Below are 15,663 nucleotides of genomic sequence, written 5' to 3'. Positions count from 1 at the left end.
GACCCACCCTGCACCAACCAATCATGTCCCAGGCCCATCCACAGGGTCCCTGGTTTGTGGTGGTTTCTCCATTGTGCTGACCAGAAGAGAGATGACTAGATCTGTGTCCTCCACGGTCCAGCACTGTGTTGAGGGTGAACTTACACTCAGTGGTTGCTGAACAAACGAGGGAGGGATGAATGCCAGGTTGGACTGAATGGCCCTGTTTTCTGCCCTCTATCTTGCTCCTGTGAACTCCAGGCTTTGAGTAGATCTGACCTTCAGCAAACTGCAGCAGGCAGATTCTAGCCTAGTAGGTGGAAATCCTTATCAGGTGAATTAAGTCAGAACATTACACTGACATTTATGAGTCCTAGTCAACCTATTTTTGGAGAATAAGCTTAAAAGAGTCAAAATGTCAGAATTTGTGTTCATATTCATTAGTATTTATTAATTTGTTGGAGGCAGAGCCCGTGGTGTTTAGTACAGCTGTAGTCTATGGAGTACCACTCGGTACAGTTGCATGGACAGCAGATGAATGAAACTCCCTCCTGGTCACATTTTACATGAGCTGGGCACAAGTTCTCATCCTGGATAGCCCCAAGCCTTGTTTGTATTCACAAGGCAATTCTGCTTTCTAAATAAGAACACTGTGCCCTAGAACGCAAAGCAAGAGTGCTGTGGGCACAAAATCCAAATGCCCAGTGCAAAAATCATGCTAACAACTGAAATCAGCATCCCCACACATCCCACAGCTTAATTTCACCACCCTGATCCACCCTCGGTCCAGGAGCTGAGACGTAACCAGAGATTAAATGTGCTTGTAAACCAGGCCTCTTAGAAGTGGCTTGACTGGAGATAGTAGCCACCCTGTCTAATGGGGCAGGGGCCAGGGTGGGCTGCAGATGCACAGCCTGCAGTATTATGAAACCCTCACAGCAGATGCTGAACACCAGAAACTGGAGCACTGACTGCCATGTTGGCCTCAGCAACACAGGGGCATCTGGTCACACAAATCTCTTCTTAAAAGAACATTAGCAGTGGCCTTGGTGCCACACAAGGCTTAACAAAATAAAAGTCCAAATAAGCTACTGATCTCACTACCAGTTCTAAAAGGACTATGAAAAGTTGAAATTTTCAAGTCCTCTTTAATTCACATAGGGTGAATTAGTAAATCCTCAGTCCCAGGACTTGAACCAGGCCCCAAGGTAATCCATAAAGATTGTTAGGGGATGAATTGTGCCCTGCAAAAAAAAAAGAGTTGAAGTCTCAAGCTCATACCTCAGAATGCATATATATATGTCCATACATCCATAGGTCTGTGCATCTATGTCTGTGAGCCCATACATCTGTGCGTCCATGTGTCTGTCTATGCATCTATGGGTCTGTGTGTCCATGGAACCAGGCATCCATGAGTCCCTGTATCCATGGTTCCATGTCTCCATATGTCCAGGGTTGGAAATACAGTTTTCACAGAAGTGATCAGGTTAGGACAAGGTGTTTATTAGCCTTATACACTTGCTGGATGTCCCTAAGGAAGAAACACAGACCCACAGAAAAAACAAAACGGAGAAGCCCACAGAGAAAGCTTCACCCGTGAAGAGAGGCAAGGCTCCGTGGTGGGTGTCCTTGTTACAGAACACAGGAATCTGGGACTGACAAGGAAGGCCACCCCCAGGTGGAGCAGGGAGCCCATAAGGAACACCACTCCCAGGTGAGCAGGGGGCCCATAAGGAACACCACTCCCAGGTGAGCAGGGCCTGAGGACACTGAGATGTGACTTCTGCCTCCAGAACCCTAAGGAGGGCTCTGCTGTCTTCAGCACCCCGAGCAGCTGCATGTCCATGTTGGTGTCCCGTGCGTGTGTGTGTGTGTGTGTTGGGATGTCCTTTTTGTACAAGCCATCCTTTTCAAGTTTGTCCGGCCTGGTAACAGCTTAAATTTTTGTCACTGGTTGTGGGACTTACATTTTTGCTCAAGGCTAGTACTCTACCACTCTGAGCCACTGTTCCACTTCCAGTTTTTGAATGGTTAATTGGAAATAAGAGTCTCATGGGGACTTTTCTGTCCAGGCTAGCTTTGAACCTTGATCCTTGGATCTCAGCCTCCTGAGTAGCTAGGATGAGTCCACCAGCACCTGACTAGCTAAAATGTTTAATCTCAATCCATTACACACCGATTCTCAAGAGCCGGAGATGTTGCTCAGTGGCAGGGTTAGTACCCTCAAGCACCACTAAAACCATACACAGGAAGTGCAAAGCCGTTGAGGGCAAGGTCAGGCAGGTCACTGTCAGCTTGGCACACAACTCTGAGCATAGCTCCTGTTTGGGTTTCAGGACAGCAACCTGTAGGTGTGGGTGGGGACCTCAGGAAACACAAACATGGGGGAAGGGTGGGAATGGGGAAAGGGGCCCCTCCCCACCTCCCTTCCTCCCCACTGCTTCCACACTTTGGGTGTGGCAGGAAGCTGGAACTCCCCTGCACCCAGACTTCCCACAGTGGTCTTGCTGCACTCCTGAAGAACTAGTTGCAGGCACTGTTTGAAGTGGTTCTAGGCTCCTTCCATAATTGTAAGCAGAAACCCCAGCACTTGGCAAACACACCTTGTCTTCTGAACAGTGGGCCTCTTTCCTACTGCTGAGATAAAAAGTGCAAGTGTCTGTAGGGCTTTTGAAAAGTCACCCTTGGCTGGCCTCTCCTGAAAACCTACCTTCAAGGATGTGGCTTTGAGCTCACAGAGCTGCCGCCCTGGTTAGCCTTTGTATTCTCTGGGAATTGGGTTGCTCCCCGCGTCCTGGGAAGTGGGTCAGCACTGGCTGTCCAGGGAGGGAGGCCTCATCCTCCCCGCCCCCCACTCTTTCTAGAGGCTGTGACCAGCAGGAGGACCCTGTGGTGAGGAGGAGGCACTGGGGAGGAGGTGTGGCCAGCACGCCAACCTGTCCGCCTACCCTGGCTTAAGGAGTATGGGTCTCACAGAGCATGGCTCCCATCCTGGCCAGCTGCGAGCAGCCTGTTGCAGCCCTTTTCCAGCACCCACACCCTCCCAGCAGCTGTGGGAAGTCCGCTCCTGCTCTGGCACCCAGCAGTTTCAGTCCTGCCAGTGTGGCCACCAGGGCTCCCTGCTGGGTAGCAGGCCCTCTCTGGGCCCAGCTCCACTCTAGGACACCTCTCCCGTTCAGCGCTGGCCGCCTCTGCTTCACTGTCTCCTGAAGGCTTCTCTTGGTCCACCTCTTCTCCTAGAACTCTTCCTTGTGTTTCTGAAACAACAAATTATTCCCTGGGTGGGGAAGACAGCTGGGATAGTTTCCCGGTGCCTTCTCCGGAGGAAAGTGTGGTGGCACACGGGGTCATCACAGCATGCCTATAGGAATGTGTGGCTGGGAAGTGACCCAGGACCCCTGGTCCCACAGTCTGTCTAAGGACCCTTGTGCTACAGCGTGAAGACCCCCAACTCAAACTTCAGCTGAAGTTGTGCGGTACTGAGGGTAGAGACAACCCCACTGCAGTGTTTTAAGGCAGGGTCTGTGGGTGGAGTTGAAATGGAGCCACGGGAGGGCCATCTCGTGGCACCTGTGGCCCACACCTACAAATCCTAGCTACGCAGAAGACAGAGATCTGAGACTCACACTGCTGTGCCTGCCTGAACAAATACATCTGAGAGACTTTTATCTCCAATTAACCAGCAAAAAAAAAAGCTGGAAGTAGAGGTGTAGCTCAAGTGGTAGTCTCCCAATCAGAAGTGAAAAAGCCATGCAAGAACCAGTACAAAAAGAAAAAAAAAGCAAGGACCTCAGCAAATACTGTTCCTCTCTGCACAGTCCAGGACCTGCAGTCCCCAAGTGGACATGGTGGCTTCTCCGTGATGCCATGTGCTGTCCAGGACCTGTGGTCTCTGAGCAGGTGTGGTGGCCCAATCTTGAGTTTCCGACCTTCACAACTCTCCCTATACTTGTTCCAGTCTGCACTAGGTTGTAAAAACTGCGGACCGAGATGCCTGATCTAGAGAAATACAATCCTTTGAGGAACTCACCAGTGAAGTTCCAGTGGGAAACCATATGAATAAGGCAGTCTGCCCTTGTGTACATCTGGATGTACATATGTTCAATGTGCTTATAATAAGGTCTACAGAGACACATCTCAGCACCAGCAGCTCTTTCCTGGCAGGCCTGCCTCCAACCTCGCTGAGCTTACCTCCTGAGCCTGCTGAGGATAAACAGGGAACACAGGTTGAGCTGATGAGTGCTTCAGAAGCTGCCCATCTCCATGAAAATTCTATCTCGTACCTAAACAAGTTTCAAAAACTCCACATCGAACAGAAGTGCTAAGAGGAGCCCGCGTGTCCCGAGCAGAGACCGCACTGGCGGGTGTCTGAGTGACCCCCCCCCCAGGCCTCTCCCTGCGCCCATTCTCCCCCTACAAGCAGTGACCCCCAGAAACAGCTCCAGCCTCTGTCTCCCGGGGTGGGGTTGTTGAGGCCCACTCACCTAGGCAAAGAACAGAAATGCCATGTATTAATATGGTATTTTTGAAAAGCAATACTTTTTCTCCCTTAAGTAGAAAAAAAGTTAACCCTCCACTATTTACCTAAAGAGAAAAATGTAAAATTAACTTTCCTTTTGCCCCTACCAGTCCTGGGGCTTGAAATCAGGGCCTGGGCACTGTCCCTGAGTTTCTTTTTGGTCAAGGCTAGCACTTCACTAGAGCTACAGCGCCACTTCCTGCTTTTTCTGTGTGTGGGTACTGAGGAATTGAACCCAGGACTTCATGCATGTTAGGCCAGCACTCTACCACTGAGCCACATTTTTTAAATTGTCAGCACTGGGGCTTGAACTCAGGACCTGGAAACTTTGCATTCATTTTTTTGGGGGGGAGGATCCGGTCCTGGGGCCTGAACTCTGGGCTGGGAGCTGTCCCTCAGCTCTTCAGTTCAAGGCTAGCGCTCTACCACTTGAGCCGCAGCACCACTTCCAGCTTTTTTCTTTTTGCTTATGTGGTGCTGAGGAATCAAACCCAAGGCCTCATACATGCATGGCAAGCGCTCTACCACTGAGCCACCTTCTCAGCCCTGCCTTCATTTTTATTCCAAGCTGGTGTTCTACTACTTGAGCCACTGCTCCATTTCTGGCTATTTGCTGATCAGAGTCTCAAGGACTTTTCCTTCCCAGGCTGGCTTTGAGGCATGATCTTGAAATCTCCTGAGTAGTTAGGATTACAGCCGTAAGTCACAGTGCCCCATTTCTGAACATGTGCCACCTGCCTGTATGCTCTTGGTGTTCCCCACGTCTTCCCAGATATGACTATAAACCAGCAGTGACTGCAGCAGCCTCCAGCCCCTCAGCCCCCGCCCCCACCTCCCTGTTCTGGCTTCCCAGTGGTGCCAGACAGAATTCTAGAACCCTGTGAACAGCCAGCCTCTTGACCTCTGCGAGAGGCACAGGCCCCATCCCACCATGCAGACACCCCAGTGGTGATTCTGATCTGAACCAGAACCTTCAGAACCCCCCGACTTTACAAAGGGACAATCCAGGTTAAATTGACCTCCTTCCAGCCTGCTGGCCAGGGCTCCCATGGCCCTTGTGTACATGGTAGGGAGTTAAAAGGGCCTCCATCTCTTGATACCAGATTCAGTGGGTATTGTCTGGGTGTTGCTTTGTGCCCTGGCCAGATGCCAGACAGAGCAGATGGTCTGGTGCTAAGCCCGGTGCCTCTACATCCCGACCCTCTCTCCTGCTTCCTGCTCTCATGCTGCCCAGGTAACTGGGGAGGGCATGGCCCTCACTCCCTCTGCAGGTGATCTCAAGAGCCCTGCCTCTGGCCAGAGATGGCCTCTACGCTCCTGGATGGTCAGTGTGGCAAGGTTCCCAAGGACATTGAGCCTGTCCCCAGCTGCAGAGGACACCCAATAACCTAGTTCTTTGCTTGGAGTCCATGAGAGCCACACAAGGTGCAGAAGTGAGTGTCCCAGGAGCAGCGCCTGTCAAGCCCTTCCATAGTATTGCTGTGGGATGGGCGCATGTCCACCCCGGTATTCAGGGGACGTCTGCCTCCATTGTACAGGGGGACACACATCCACCCTGGTGTGCAGATGAGAAAATGCTCATATCTCCAGAAATGTGTGTTCAAACCTTGCTTGTCAAAGGTAATTCCTTCTCCGAGACAAAGGGAGCCCAGAGGCCCATACCTACAGTGGCCAGCAGCTGTCTCCTCTGTTTCCATGCCTGCAAACACCTCAAACAGCCCTGGCAGGAGAACAGCAGGTATTAATGTGTGGTCTGTGTGTATGGGAATGTGAATATAGAGGGGAGACGCTGGGAGAGCTAGACAGGGGTTTCTGACAGCCAGCAAGAACTTCCCAGAGCCAACATCAGCAGACACTGCTTGGTGGCACTGCTCTCTGTCCCCTGGGAGACTTGGCTCTGGGAAGTTGCCCAGGTGAGAGAAGCTTCTAGCAGGAAATGAGAAGGGATGGGCCAGGGCTACAGGCCCTGGCCTGTGTGAGCAGCAGGTATCCAAGCCCGCCACACCCCAGGGCAGGATGGGCACAGTTATGGGGCAGCCACTGCTGGTCAGTTGCCTCACCTCACTGTGCCACCCGAGAGCCTAAGCAGGCTGGGGTGAGTCACACTCCCCGTGCCCTGCGCTCTCACTGGACAGTGGTCACTCACTTGGCTGGGAAGCACCAGTGGCTCTAGGAGATGGGGGGTGGACAAGCATGGCCCTAAGGGCTGCTGTCCCTGTCCCATCCTCAGGACCTCACAGGGCCTGCACGAAGTCTGCAGACATGTCTGCTTCCCTTACCTGTGTAGTGTCGTGGAAAACTGGAATGGCACGGTCCCTGAAGGGCCCTTCCCGGAGCCCCTCCCCAACGGGCCACAGTGGCACCATGGGGAGCCCACAGGCCAGCTGTCCCCTGTGCAGGGCCTTGTGCTTTATGGACAGAAAAGAGCAATTGGTAATACTGTGTTGTTAGAGAAAAAGGTTTTACTTCATGAAACAAGATAGCAGCTAACAGTTTAAGAACACTTGAGAGAATATATGTAATTTGGAAACTAGTTGGCTAAGTCATAAAATTAACATTTTTGTTTATCTGTAAAGTGCTGAGAAGTTTGTTTCTGGTAAATGCTTGTGTGAGGCCTTTTTTCCTTCTTGTTATCCATCCAACCATCCAGTACAAGTTGATGCAACTTAAAGCACACGGAGCCTCACAGCTTCTCAGGCATCTGGACCCGAGTGCAAAACACATCTGGTGCCCTCCACTGAGGAATGGAGGGAAGGGATGAAGAGAGGCACGGAGGGGCAGAGTGGCAAGCTGGGCCGGCCCATGGGCAGCAGCACAGCCACTGGACAGCACCTCAGGATACTTGGAACAAATGCTCCAACCACAGCACTCCAGGCCGTCAGGAGAGGGAAGGGTGTGGAGAACGGCTGAGACTTTGGGCACATCTCCTGCAATATGGACATGAATGCTACTTAACACAAGAAGGCAAGCACATTTGGCATTGATACTTGACTCTCAATGTTAACTGAGTATTTGGTTCAAAGCAAAGACTATTTGTGAAACATTAGATATTATCATAGCTAAAGCATGACTGTTAATTTTTAAATATAAAACATGTCTTGGTTACAATCTAGAGCACACGCAGTAGCCCAAGTGCAAATTCCCAACTGGACTGCCTGGGCTACCAGCCTTCTTACATTGTTACACATTTTGTTTTGGAATTTAAAAATATAAAATATAAATAAAAGTAGTAAATTCGAGTCAAGTGAAACTGTTACGAGTATTGTTAGTAAATCCCTACACTAGTGAATAGTTACGTTTCCCCCAACACTAGGCTTGGAGCTGACGCTGGGCCATCTGCATTCCTGTGAGCGAGTGGCAAAGTGCATGAAGGCCCCACTCTGCTCTCCCTCGCCACCCCTCCGCATCTCTGGGTGAGTTCTGTGTGGAAGTATGGGGCGGGTAGGCAGGAGAGCTGCCCTCACATATTGCACATTGATTTCTTCTCCAAGCACTGTTTGCGGCGGTCCTGGGTGCTGTGAGCTCGGCAGCTTGGGCCTGTGCTCCAGTGAGAGCCAGGGTCCCCTCACATCGCACTGGGATGCCAGCAGGTGGGGTGGGGGGCAGCTATTCCTCTACTTCCCCTATGCACTCAGCAGTGGGATCTGCCACACCATCACTGAGGACACCAGCTCCTCCTGGGGCTGCCGGGACTTCCTGTGCACACGGCGGTGGCCCTGACCCCCGCACACCACCAGGGCCGAGCTGGCCTTGGCCCTCTTAGACCACTGCACTCCACTCCTGAGAGAGGTGGCAGCATCCTTCAGAAGGTCGCAGGCACTGCTGTCCTCCGACCTATGCTCTAGTGAACTGGAGCCATGGGACAGGCTCAGGGACCCGGAGGAGGAAGACAGGTCACTCTTCTGAGTCACCAACCCTGGGGACTCTCCCAACCAAACAGCTGTGGCTGTGTCGAGGCCACCCTGGCTAGGACAGGACGTGGGCCCCTCGTCCGGAAGAGCATTCTGGTCTCCATCCTGAGCCTCCAGGCCTGGGGCTGGGCCATCCCTGGCTCTATCTTTGTCCCTCTGGGGTGAAGCCGTGGCCATGACGATGAACTTGACAGGACCGTGATGCGCATGGTAGGAGACCATGCCTCTTCCTAAGGAGAGGACCAATAAATGTCTTTTAGAACAGACAATACTGTGGGGAAAGGGAAGAAAGCACAGGACCTAACCTAGCATCAGCCCAACTGGGCAGAGGCCATGTCAGCACAGTTAGGACCTGGATCACCTCTGTGCAACATTCCTGTGAGAACACAGCTGACTTGAAGAAAGCCTATAAAGGATTATACACGGGCAAGCGTGGTGGTCTGACCTATAATCCTGGTACTCAGTTGGCAGAGACTGTGAAGGTTGAGGTTTGAGGCCAACCCTGGGGGAAAAAGTTGTCAAGCCTCCCCTCTCCCCACCCCCACCTCAACCACAAATTGGGCACAGCGGTCCCTGTAGCCCCAGGTAAAAACGGCAGAGGTAAGACTTCAGTCTCCAGCTGCCCAGACAAACAAAGCAAAAAGGTTTGGGAGTGTGACTTGAGTGGTAGGGTGCCTGACTAGACCTGAACTCAACCCTTCGGTATCAGAACAACAAACCACGGCAATAAAACCTGAAGGCGATCATGTAATCAATCATGTACTCCTTGTCAGTTCTAGTAGCCATTACCACACTTCGGGAGTTATAAAATAGTCATTTTCCAGTAGCTGAGGCAAAGTAGGGCTCTGGATTGTTCTTTTAGGGAGCAGTGGAGACTTGCCCACCCACACGTTGTCCAGATTCCAACAGATCCCTTTCTCTTAGTGTTCTCCCAGATGACAGAGAACCAATGGGATTTAAGGCCACAGAGAGTGTCTTTGAAAGCTCTCCACGAATTGGTTAACTGCCTGCTTCTCCCTACTAAAGACAAAGTGTGTTTGCACATGTGGGCTAGTCCTGGGGTGTGAACTGAAGGCTTGGATGCTGTCCTTGAGATTTTTTGCTCAAGTCTATAGCTCTACCACTTGCCACAGCTCCACTTCCGGCCTTGGTGGTAAATTGGAGATATGAGTCTTATGGACTTTCCTACTTAGGCTGGCTTCAAACTGCAATCCTCAGATCTCAGCCTCCTGAGTAGCTAGGATTATAGGCATGAGCCACTATTTTCTAAAACCCCTTCTGATCTCTAACTTTGAACACTCAGGTTGTTTCTAGTCTCATGCTGTAAAGCACTATGGCTGGGTGAGCTTCCTTCTGTACCATGCCTGCTGCTAAATTGGTCTGCTTCCTGAGAGAGCTCTCCCTCTCTGAGTGAACGAGGGATTCTCATTCCGGATGCAAGTACATAGCTACGCCAGGACCAGCAGTGTGCCCCTGGCTGGGAGGGCACAGCGGAGCCTTGCCTTAGTAGCTAAGGAAAAGGCCCTCTCCACCGACGGAGACTAACAGACAGCAGTGAAAGTGACAGGAAGTATGTTCTCAAAAGGAGACTCTCCTGAGACCACCCATATAGGAAAGAGAAAAAACAAGGATGAATTGACAGTTCAAATTTAATAGGCATTCTCTGTTAAGTGTTTGTAATACTGTCAAAAAGAACCCCAAATACTTTAAACATAAACTGCTCCAGGGGAAGGCACACTGCAGAGCCACTCACCTGTCACCTTGGGGACCCCCTGTAGCCGAGGGACGGGCAGGGCCACCACCACACCCAGGCTGGTGCCCACCATCAGCAAGCCGCGGCAGACAAGCAGGCTGGTCACACACAGCCTCTGGTGCCCTGGGATGGAGCAGAGGGAAGGGGGTGCGGGTGGCAGGAAAGGGCGCCCACTGTCTGGAAATGCCCCCCACAACTCCACTTTCCCCAACCTGCAGGCCCAGAATGGGGGCCGCTCACACCTGTGAACTCAGCCCCCACAAGGTGAGACCAGGCTGAACAGCAGGACTGTCCCTCTTTCCCCTCCCCCACCTCCACTTCTGTCCTCTGCAGCCCTCCCCTCTCTCTCACTTCTATCCTCTGCAGCCCTCTTCTCCCCCACTTTTAATCTCTACACCCCTCCCCTCCCCCACTTCTATCCTCTACAGCCCTCCCCTCCCCAACTTCCATTTTTATTCTCTGCACCTCCTTCCCTCCCTCACCTCCATTTCTATCCTCTGCAGCCCTGCTGCCCCTGAAGAACTCTTTCCTTCCTTCAGGAAGGAAGCCCACCCCATGGGCCTCTTCCTTGTCTGAACCCTTCTATCTCAGGCCTTGCTCCCCAGGACCCCACAGGATTGACACTGAACCATCATGATCAGACTCTGCTCTGGCTGTCCTCCAGAGCCACTCCAGGCCCTGTGCCAAGGCCATCTCTGCTGAAGGCCCTTGTTCTGCACCCGGCAGCAGGCTGTGCTCCCCGCCCGTACCTGGTAGCAGGCTGTGCACAGGGGCAGCGATGTTGATGTCCTGCAGGTGCTTCAGCGTTTCTGTGTGGAAGAGGCGGAGGGTAGAGCCCGAGGTAAAGGCAATCCAGATCCCAACACCAGCCACTGCCATGTGGGAGATGACCATCCCTTCCTCCTGGTGGGCCTCCAGCTGGTTCTGGGGGTGAAGAGAGGGTCATAGGGGCATCAAGGCAAAACTGGAGCCCATGGCACTGTGTGCAAAGCCTGCTAAGTCACACAAAGAGACTGTGCTGAGGACCATGGTGTCCAGCTGAAGCCCAGCTCCGGGACCAAAGCAGGATCAAGGCCACCCCTCTAAAACTGTAAAGACCACAGCAACCACTGTCCTCATAGCTAGTGTCCACAGGAGACAGCACAGGACAGTGTGGTAGGAGGAGGAGGACAGGACATGAGGGCTAGCACCAGTGAGGAAGCTGATCCTCCCCATGATTCTGGTACGAACCACTAGCCCTTCCCCAAACCCATTACACGATCCCTGGCCACATGTCCTCAGCGCACCACACTGCAGTGTGCACAGGGTAGAGGGGCACTGGACTTCCACTGGCTAGCCAGTCCTCTCCAGAGTCCTCACTGGATGATGTGAAGTGACACTTCAGTCAAGCGTTAATTTTCCTTATGTTCTTGAGGATTCTATGTGCACAATGCATACAATGCTTAAGGCAGTGTCTCCATTACCTCGTTAGGCAAATAGTGAGCGATGATTCCCAGAAATAAGTAGTTAGACCACCCTGCACTGAATTTTTCTAGTAAACCTAGGAGTTCTCTTTGGCTCATGACCTCAGCAAAGTGGGACTTCCTTTTCCAGGTGAGGAGCACAGGCTATGGTTGCTTCTGAAAGGCATCTTCTCTAGTCCAAGCAGCCACCTGACACAACTGACCTCAACGTCATGGGTCTCCAAGCTGATCATGAAGACTTGGCCTCCAGATGCTGCCCACAGCGTGTCTTCCATCAGGAGGAGACTTCTAACTGGCAGGACACCAAGTTTTATCACTTTCTGAGGTTCTGCATTCCAAGATCCATCTTAAAAGAGAATATTTCTTTTATCATTTAACCAGAGAAACAGAGAACACAGAGAAACAGGATCATAGGTCACTTTAAATAACAGACAACCAAAATATCAACTGCTATTCTGGTGCTTAAGCCTATGGTGGATATATGCAGGGTCCAAGAATGTATACCATTTCAACATATTGGTCTAGTATGGCAATAACACAACAGTGGGAGCAGGGAGGGCCAACTCCCTGGGGGAATAAATCTTCACTGAATGTGACAGTCAAGACTGGAGAAAAGGCAACTTCTTTCCTCTTCTGATGCCTGTTGCCTCTCTCCTGAAGTTTTCAGTCTAAATATACTGCCAAGGAACATGATAATACAATGATAATGTCTATCACTTTATATGAATTATGAGTCAATAGCTTTGATACCATAAAAATTAAAGATTTAATACACATTTTAAAGTGACTAGTATAATTATCCTAAAACTAGTTAAATTAATCCTTGAATTGTCAACCAACTGTTATTTCAGCCACCATGCTTAAGAAGATAACATGACCACCAGAACACCAAAGCCACGGACTTAGTGGAATACTCTATGCTCAAAGCAGGGAAGGGGGAAGCATTGGATTTTTTGAATCGCAAAGCCATTTATGAACAAACAAACTAGAAATCTGTAGTCACCAAAAGGGACTCTATAAGCTTTGACTCTTGTGGCATGCTTCATTTTTTTCCTTTGGGGAGGGGAGGATGTAGAAAAGGATGTGGGAAAGGTGAACAAACCCAATCATGCTGTGCAGTATAATTCAGTTTTAGTGGGGATTTTGTATTGCAATCAGGCTAAACAACGTTGCAGCCACAATGGACACTGATGGGCTGGTCATGTAGTATCTGCACCAGGTTTACCATTATGGGATCAAATATGTGCACACATGCAGAAATATACACAGAAATGCAAGCACAAACACACACCCACATGCATACCTACACACGTGCACACAGGGACATGCTCATGTACATATATACGTCCTCAGTCACACATGTGTGGACACATCCATAGCTTTCCCACAGCTGGTTCTCACAGCCCTTTGCATTCCTGGAGTCGTCCACCATGATGGGAATGCACAGGCTCAAGATGTGGATGTTTTCTTTGACAGTTGCACGGTCCTAAGGGCACAGCATGGCATGAAAACTTGGGTCTGATGCTGGATAGAGCAAGAGCTGGCTAAGCAAGAAATTGAAAAATAACTACCTCGAATGCCCAAGAAGTAAACCAGGCTTGGTGGCCAACCCAGCAGTTGGAAGGCAGAGTTTCAAGTATTTTGAGTTCAAGGCTAGCCTGTCTACACAGTGAGATCCTGTCTCAAAATTTAAGAAGAGGCCACTCCCTAAAGAAAGGGTATCATAGATGGGAGAGCATAAATTAATGTGAAGATAGAAAAATAGAAAAAAATCCAGATTACATGAAAATCCTATATATATATATCTTCCTCTAGGAAGTTTAATCAAGGAAATAAAATAGAAATAATTAAAAACACAAGAAATAAGAAATAACTATCAGTGACTAAATGGGAGTTTCTTTTTAAAGCAGAAATATGTTCAAATTATACCTTGTAAACTTTGGTAAATGAGACTATTATCAAACTCAGGCAAACTACACCAAAGAGAATTTAAAAGCCCATGTAAATCCATACATAGCAATGGCAGAAACAGACACCTGTGTGCAAATCCGCCTTGTAGACTTGCTGGATAGTACTGGAATCATCATCATTTCAGTTTTCAAACTGTGTATTTCTGTGTGCTGGGGATGAAACCGCTGCCATGCCCTGTCCTGTGCTCTCTCTTGGACAGAAGCCTCTGCCTCTACTCAGAACCCCTGTATAATTTTGTCCTGACCCTCTGCTGCCTTTGCCAGACAATAGATGTTCAGACTCTGGATGCAGTGTAGCCATCTATTAAGTCTCTGACCTGAGAGGTCTGGGGTGTAGCTCAGGAATAGAGCACTTGCCCAGCATGCATCAAGGCCATGGGCTTTAGCCTGTGTCGTACATACACAGAAACACCCACATACACACATGCACCTGTATACAAAAACCTTTAAAACATTGTCTTTGGAGGTCCAGGCTCAGTGGCACATGCCTGAAATCCCAGTCACTCAAAAGGCAAAGGCTTGAAAGGATGGCAGCTTGAGACGCGTTGGGGAAAAAAGTTGCAAGGTCATATCTCAAAAAAAAAAAAAAAAAGCTAAGTATGGTGGTACATGCCCATATTCCCAGCTTCACATGAGACCTAAATAGGAGCCTCCTGGACCAGGGTATACTGGGTAAAAGTATGAGACCCTGCTTGAAAAATAACTCACATAAAAAGGTGTGGTGGCAGAGTGGCAAACCAGCAAGCATGAAGCCCTGCGGTCAAAACCACTACTGAATTCTTTGACCTTCTAGGCCATGACCAGGTCTCGGGGCTGCCTTTCTGAGCATCTTGATGCCTGCTTTCATGAACAGTCTGCTCAAGGTCTGGCCCCCACTGACTAGGGTCACCTGAAAGGAGCTGACAGAAATACTAACATGGACTAGGCTACAGTCACCTGCCATCCTGCATGGAGACCCAGAGATACCCGCACTGCACAGGGTACAAGGAAGAACCTGTCAGGAAGCTCTATCTGCTGGCCCTAGCCAAGAGCTTGGAGAGTGGAGGTCCAGCCCTTTGCCTCATGCACTGTTTATGTTGGATTAAAAAAAAAAGCTTGATGTAATTGTAACCACTCTGTACTTTACCTTTATAATAGCAATGAAAAATTAAGAAAAAACAACCCCAAAGCTTGAAATGGGAGTGCCATCCTTCCCTGAGTGTTCAGAAAACACCTAGCTAAAATATAATCTGACCAGGTAAGTGCTGAAACTCTCCAGCCACACACAGTGGAGCTTAGGCCTGGGGAACCAACTGCTCCAGTGAGGAGTCATGCACAGAAGTAACACTGAATGAGGAGAGGGGTGCTCCTGCTTGGCGAGCTGTGTGTGCACATTCACGCAGACCAGCTACTGCCAAGTTGGAAGGGGAATGAAATAGATAAAGAAGCAGAGGCAAGGCCCAGGGCACCTATGGTACCTGTAATGGGCAAGGAGAGGAAGCTATGGGTCCCCACTAGTGCCAGGGACCAGCAGGGCCAGAGGGAAGTGTGAATGCAGGCAGCCTGGCAGGCAGCCTGGACACCCATGAACTCTCCCACAGGCTGCACATGGGGCAGGGTGGGAGCAAGCCCCGGCCCCTCCTAGGGCCTGGAAAATACAACCAGGAGGAGAAGGCCACCGTTGTGAGGGGTCCATAAGGCCCTCAAAGGTTAAGAGGTCCAGGATGAAAGGCCCCTGTAGTCTAAAGGATAAGCTAGCAAAGACTTCCTGGGAGGTGCACTCCTGTGAACTGGGCACAGGGTTCTGGGGAGACAGGATTTTTTTTACTTTAAGCAATGGGTGCCTTACTTTAAGCCACTCTGGTGGCCCAGGGGGAAGATGTACACTAGAAAAGGAACCGGTGGGAATGCAAAGAGGAAATAAATGTGGGGCATTACAAAAGTTGGAGCAGGGCTGGGAAGGTGGCTCAGTGATAGAGCGCTTGCCTTGCATGCATGAGACCCTGGGTTCAATTCCTCAGCACCACATAAGCAGGGGGGAAAAAAAGCCAGAAGTAGTGCTGTGGCTCAAGTGGTAGAGTGCTAGCCT

General features: G+C 50.3%; 1 protein-coding gene across 6 annotated transcripts in view; it reads right to left on the bottom strand.

Moving 5' to 3' along the window:
- Positions 1–6,942: 6,942 nt before the first annotated feature.
- Positions 6,943–15,663, bottom strand: part of Arhgef10 (Rho guanine nucleotide exchange factor 10) — an 82,091-nt gene continuing 73,370 nt past the window's right edge. For all 6 annotated transcript variants that reach the window (XM_042689865.1, XM_042689864.1, XM_042689867.1 and 3 more), the window contains 4 exons: positions 11,829–11,971; positions 10,912–11,086; positions 10,163–10,285; positions 6,943–8,639 (listed from right to left, as the gene is read on the bottom strand). In XM_042689865.1, coding sequence (XP_042545799.1) covers positions 8,122–8,639; positions 10,163–10,285; positions 10,912–11,086; positions 11,829–11,971 — 959 coding nt within the window. In that variant the 3' untranslated portion in view covers positions 6,943–8,121. The remainder of the gene's footprint in view (positions 8,640–10,162; positions 10,286–10,911; positions 11,087–11,828; positions 11,972–15,663) is intronic.

This window comes from Dipodomys spectabilis, unplaced genomic scaffold (assembly GCF_019054845.1).
Source record: "Dipodomys spectabilis isolate Male_0828 unplaced genomic scaffold, ASM1905484v1 ptg000128l, whole genome shotgun sequence".
In the NCBI taxonomy this organism is placed as follows: domain Eukaryota; kingdom Metazoa; phylum Chordata; class Mammalia; order Rodentia; family Heteromyidae; genus Dipodomys; species Dipodomys spectabilis.
This window is presented reverse-complemented; position numbering and strand designations above follow the sequence as displayed.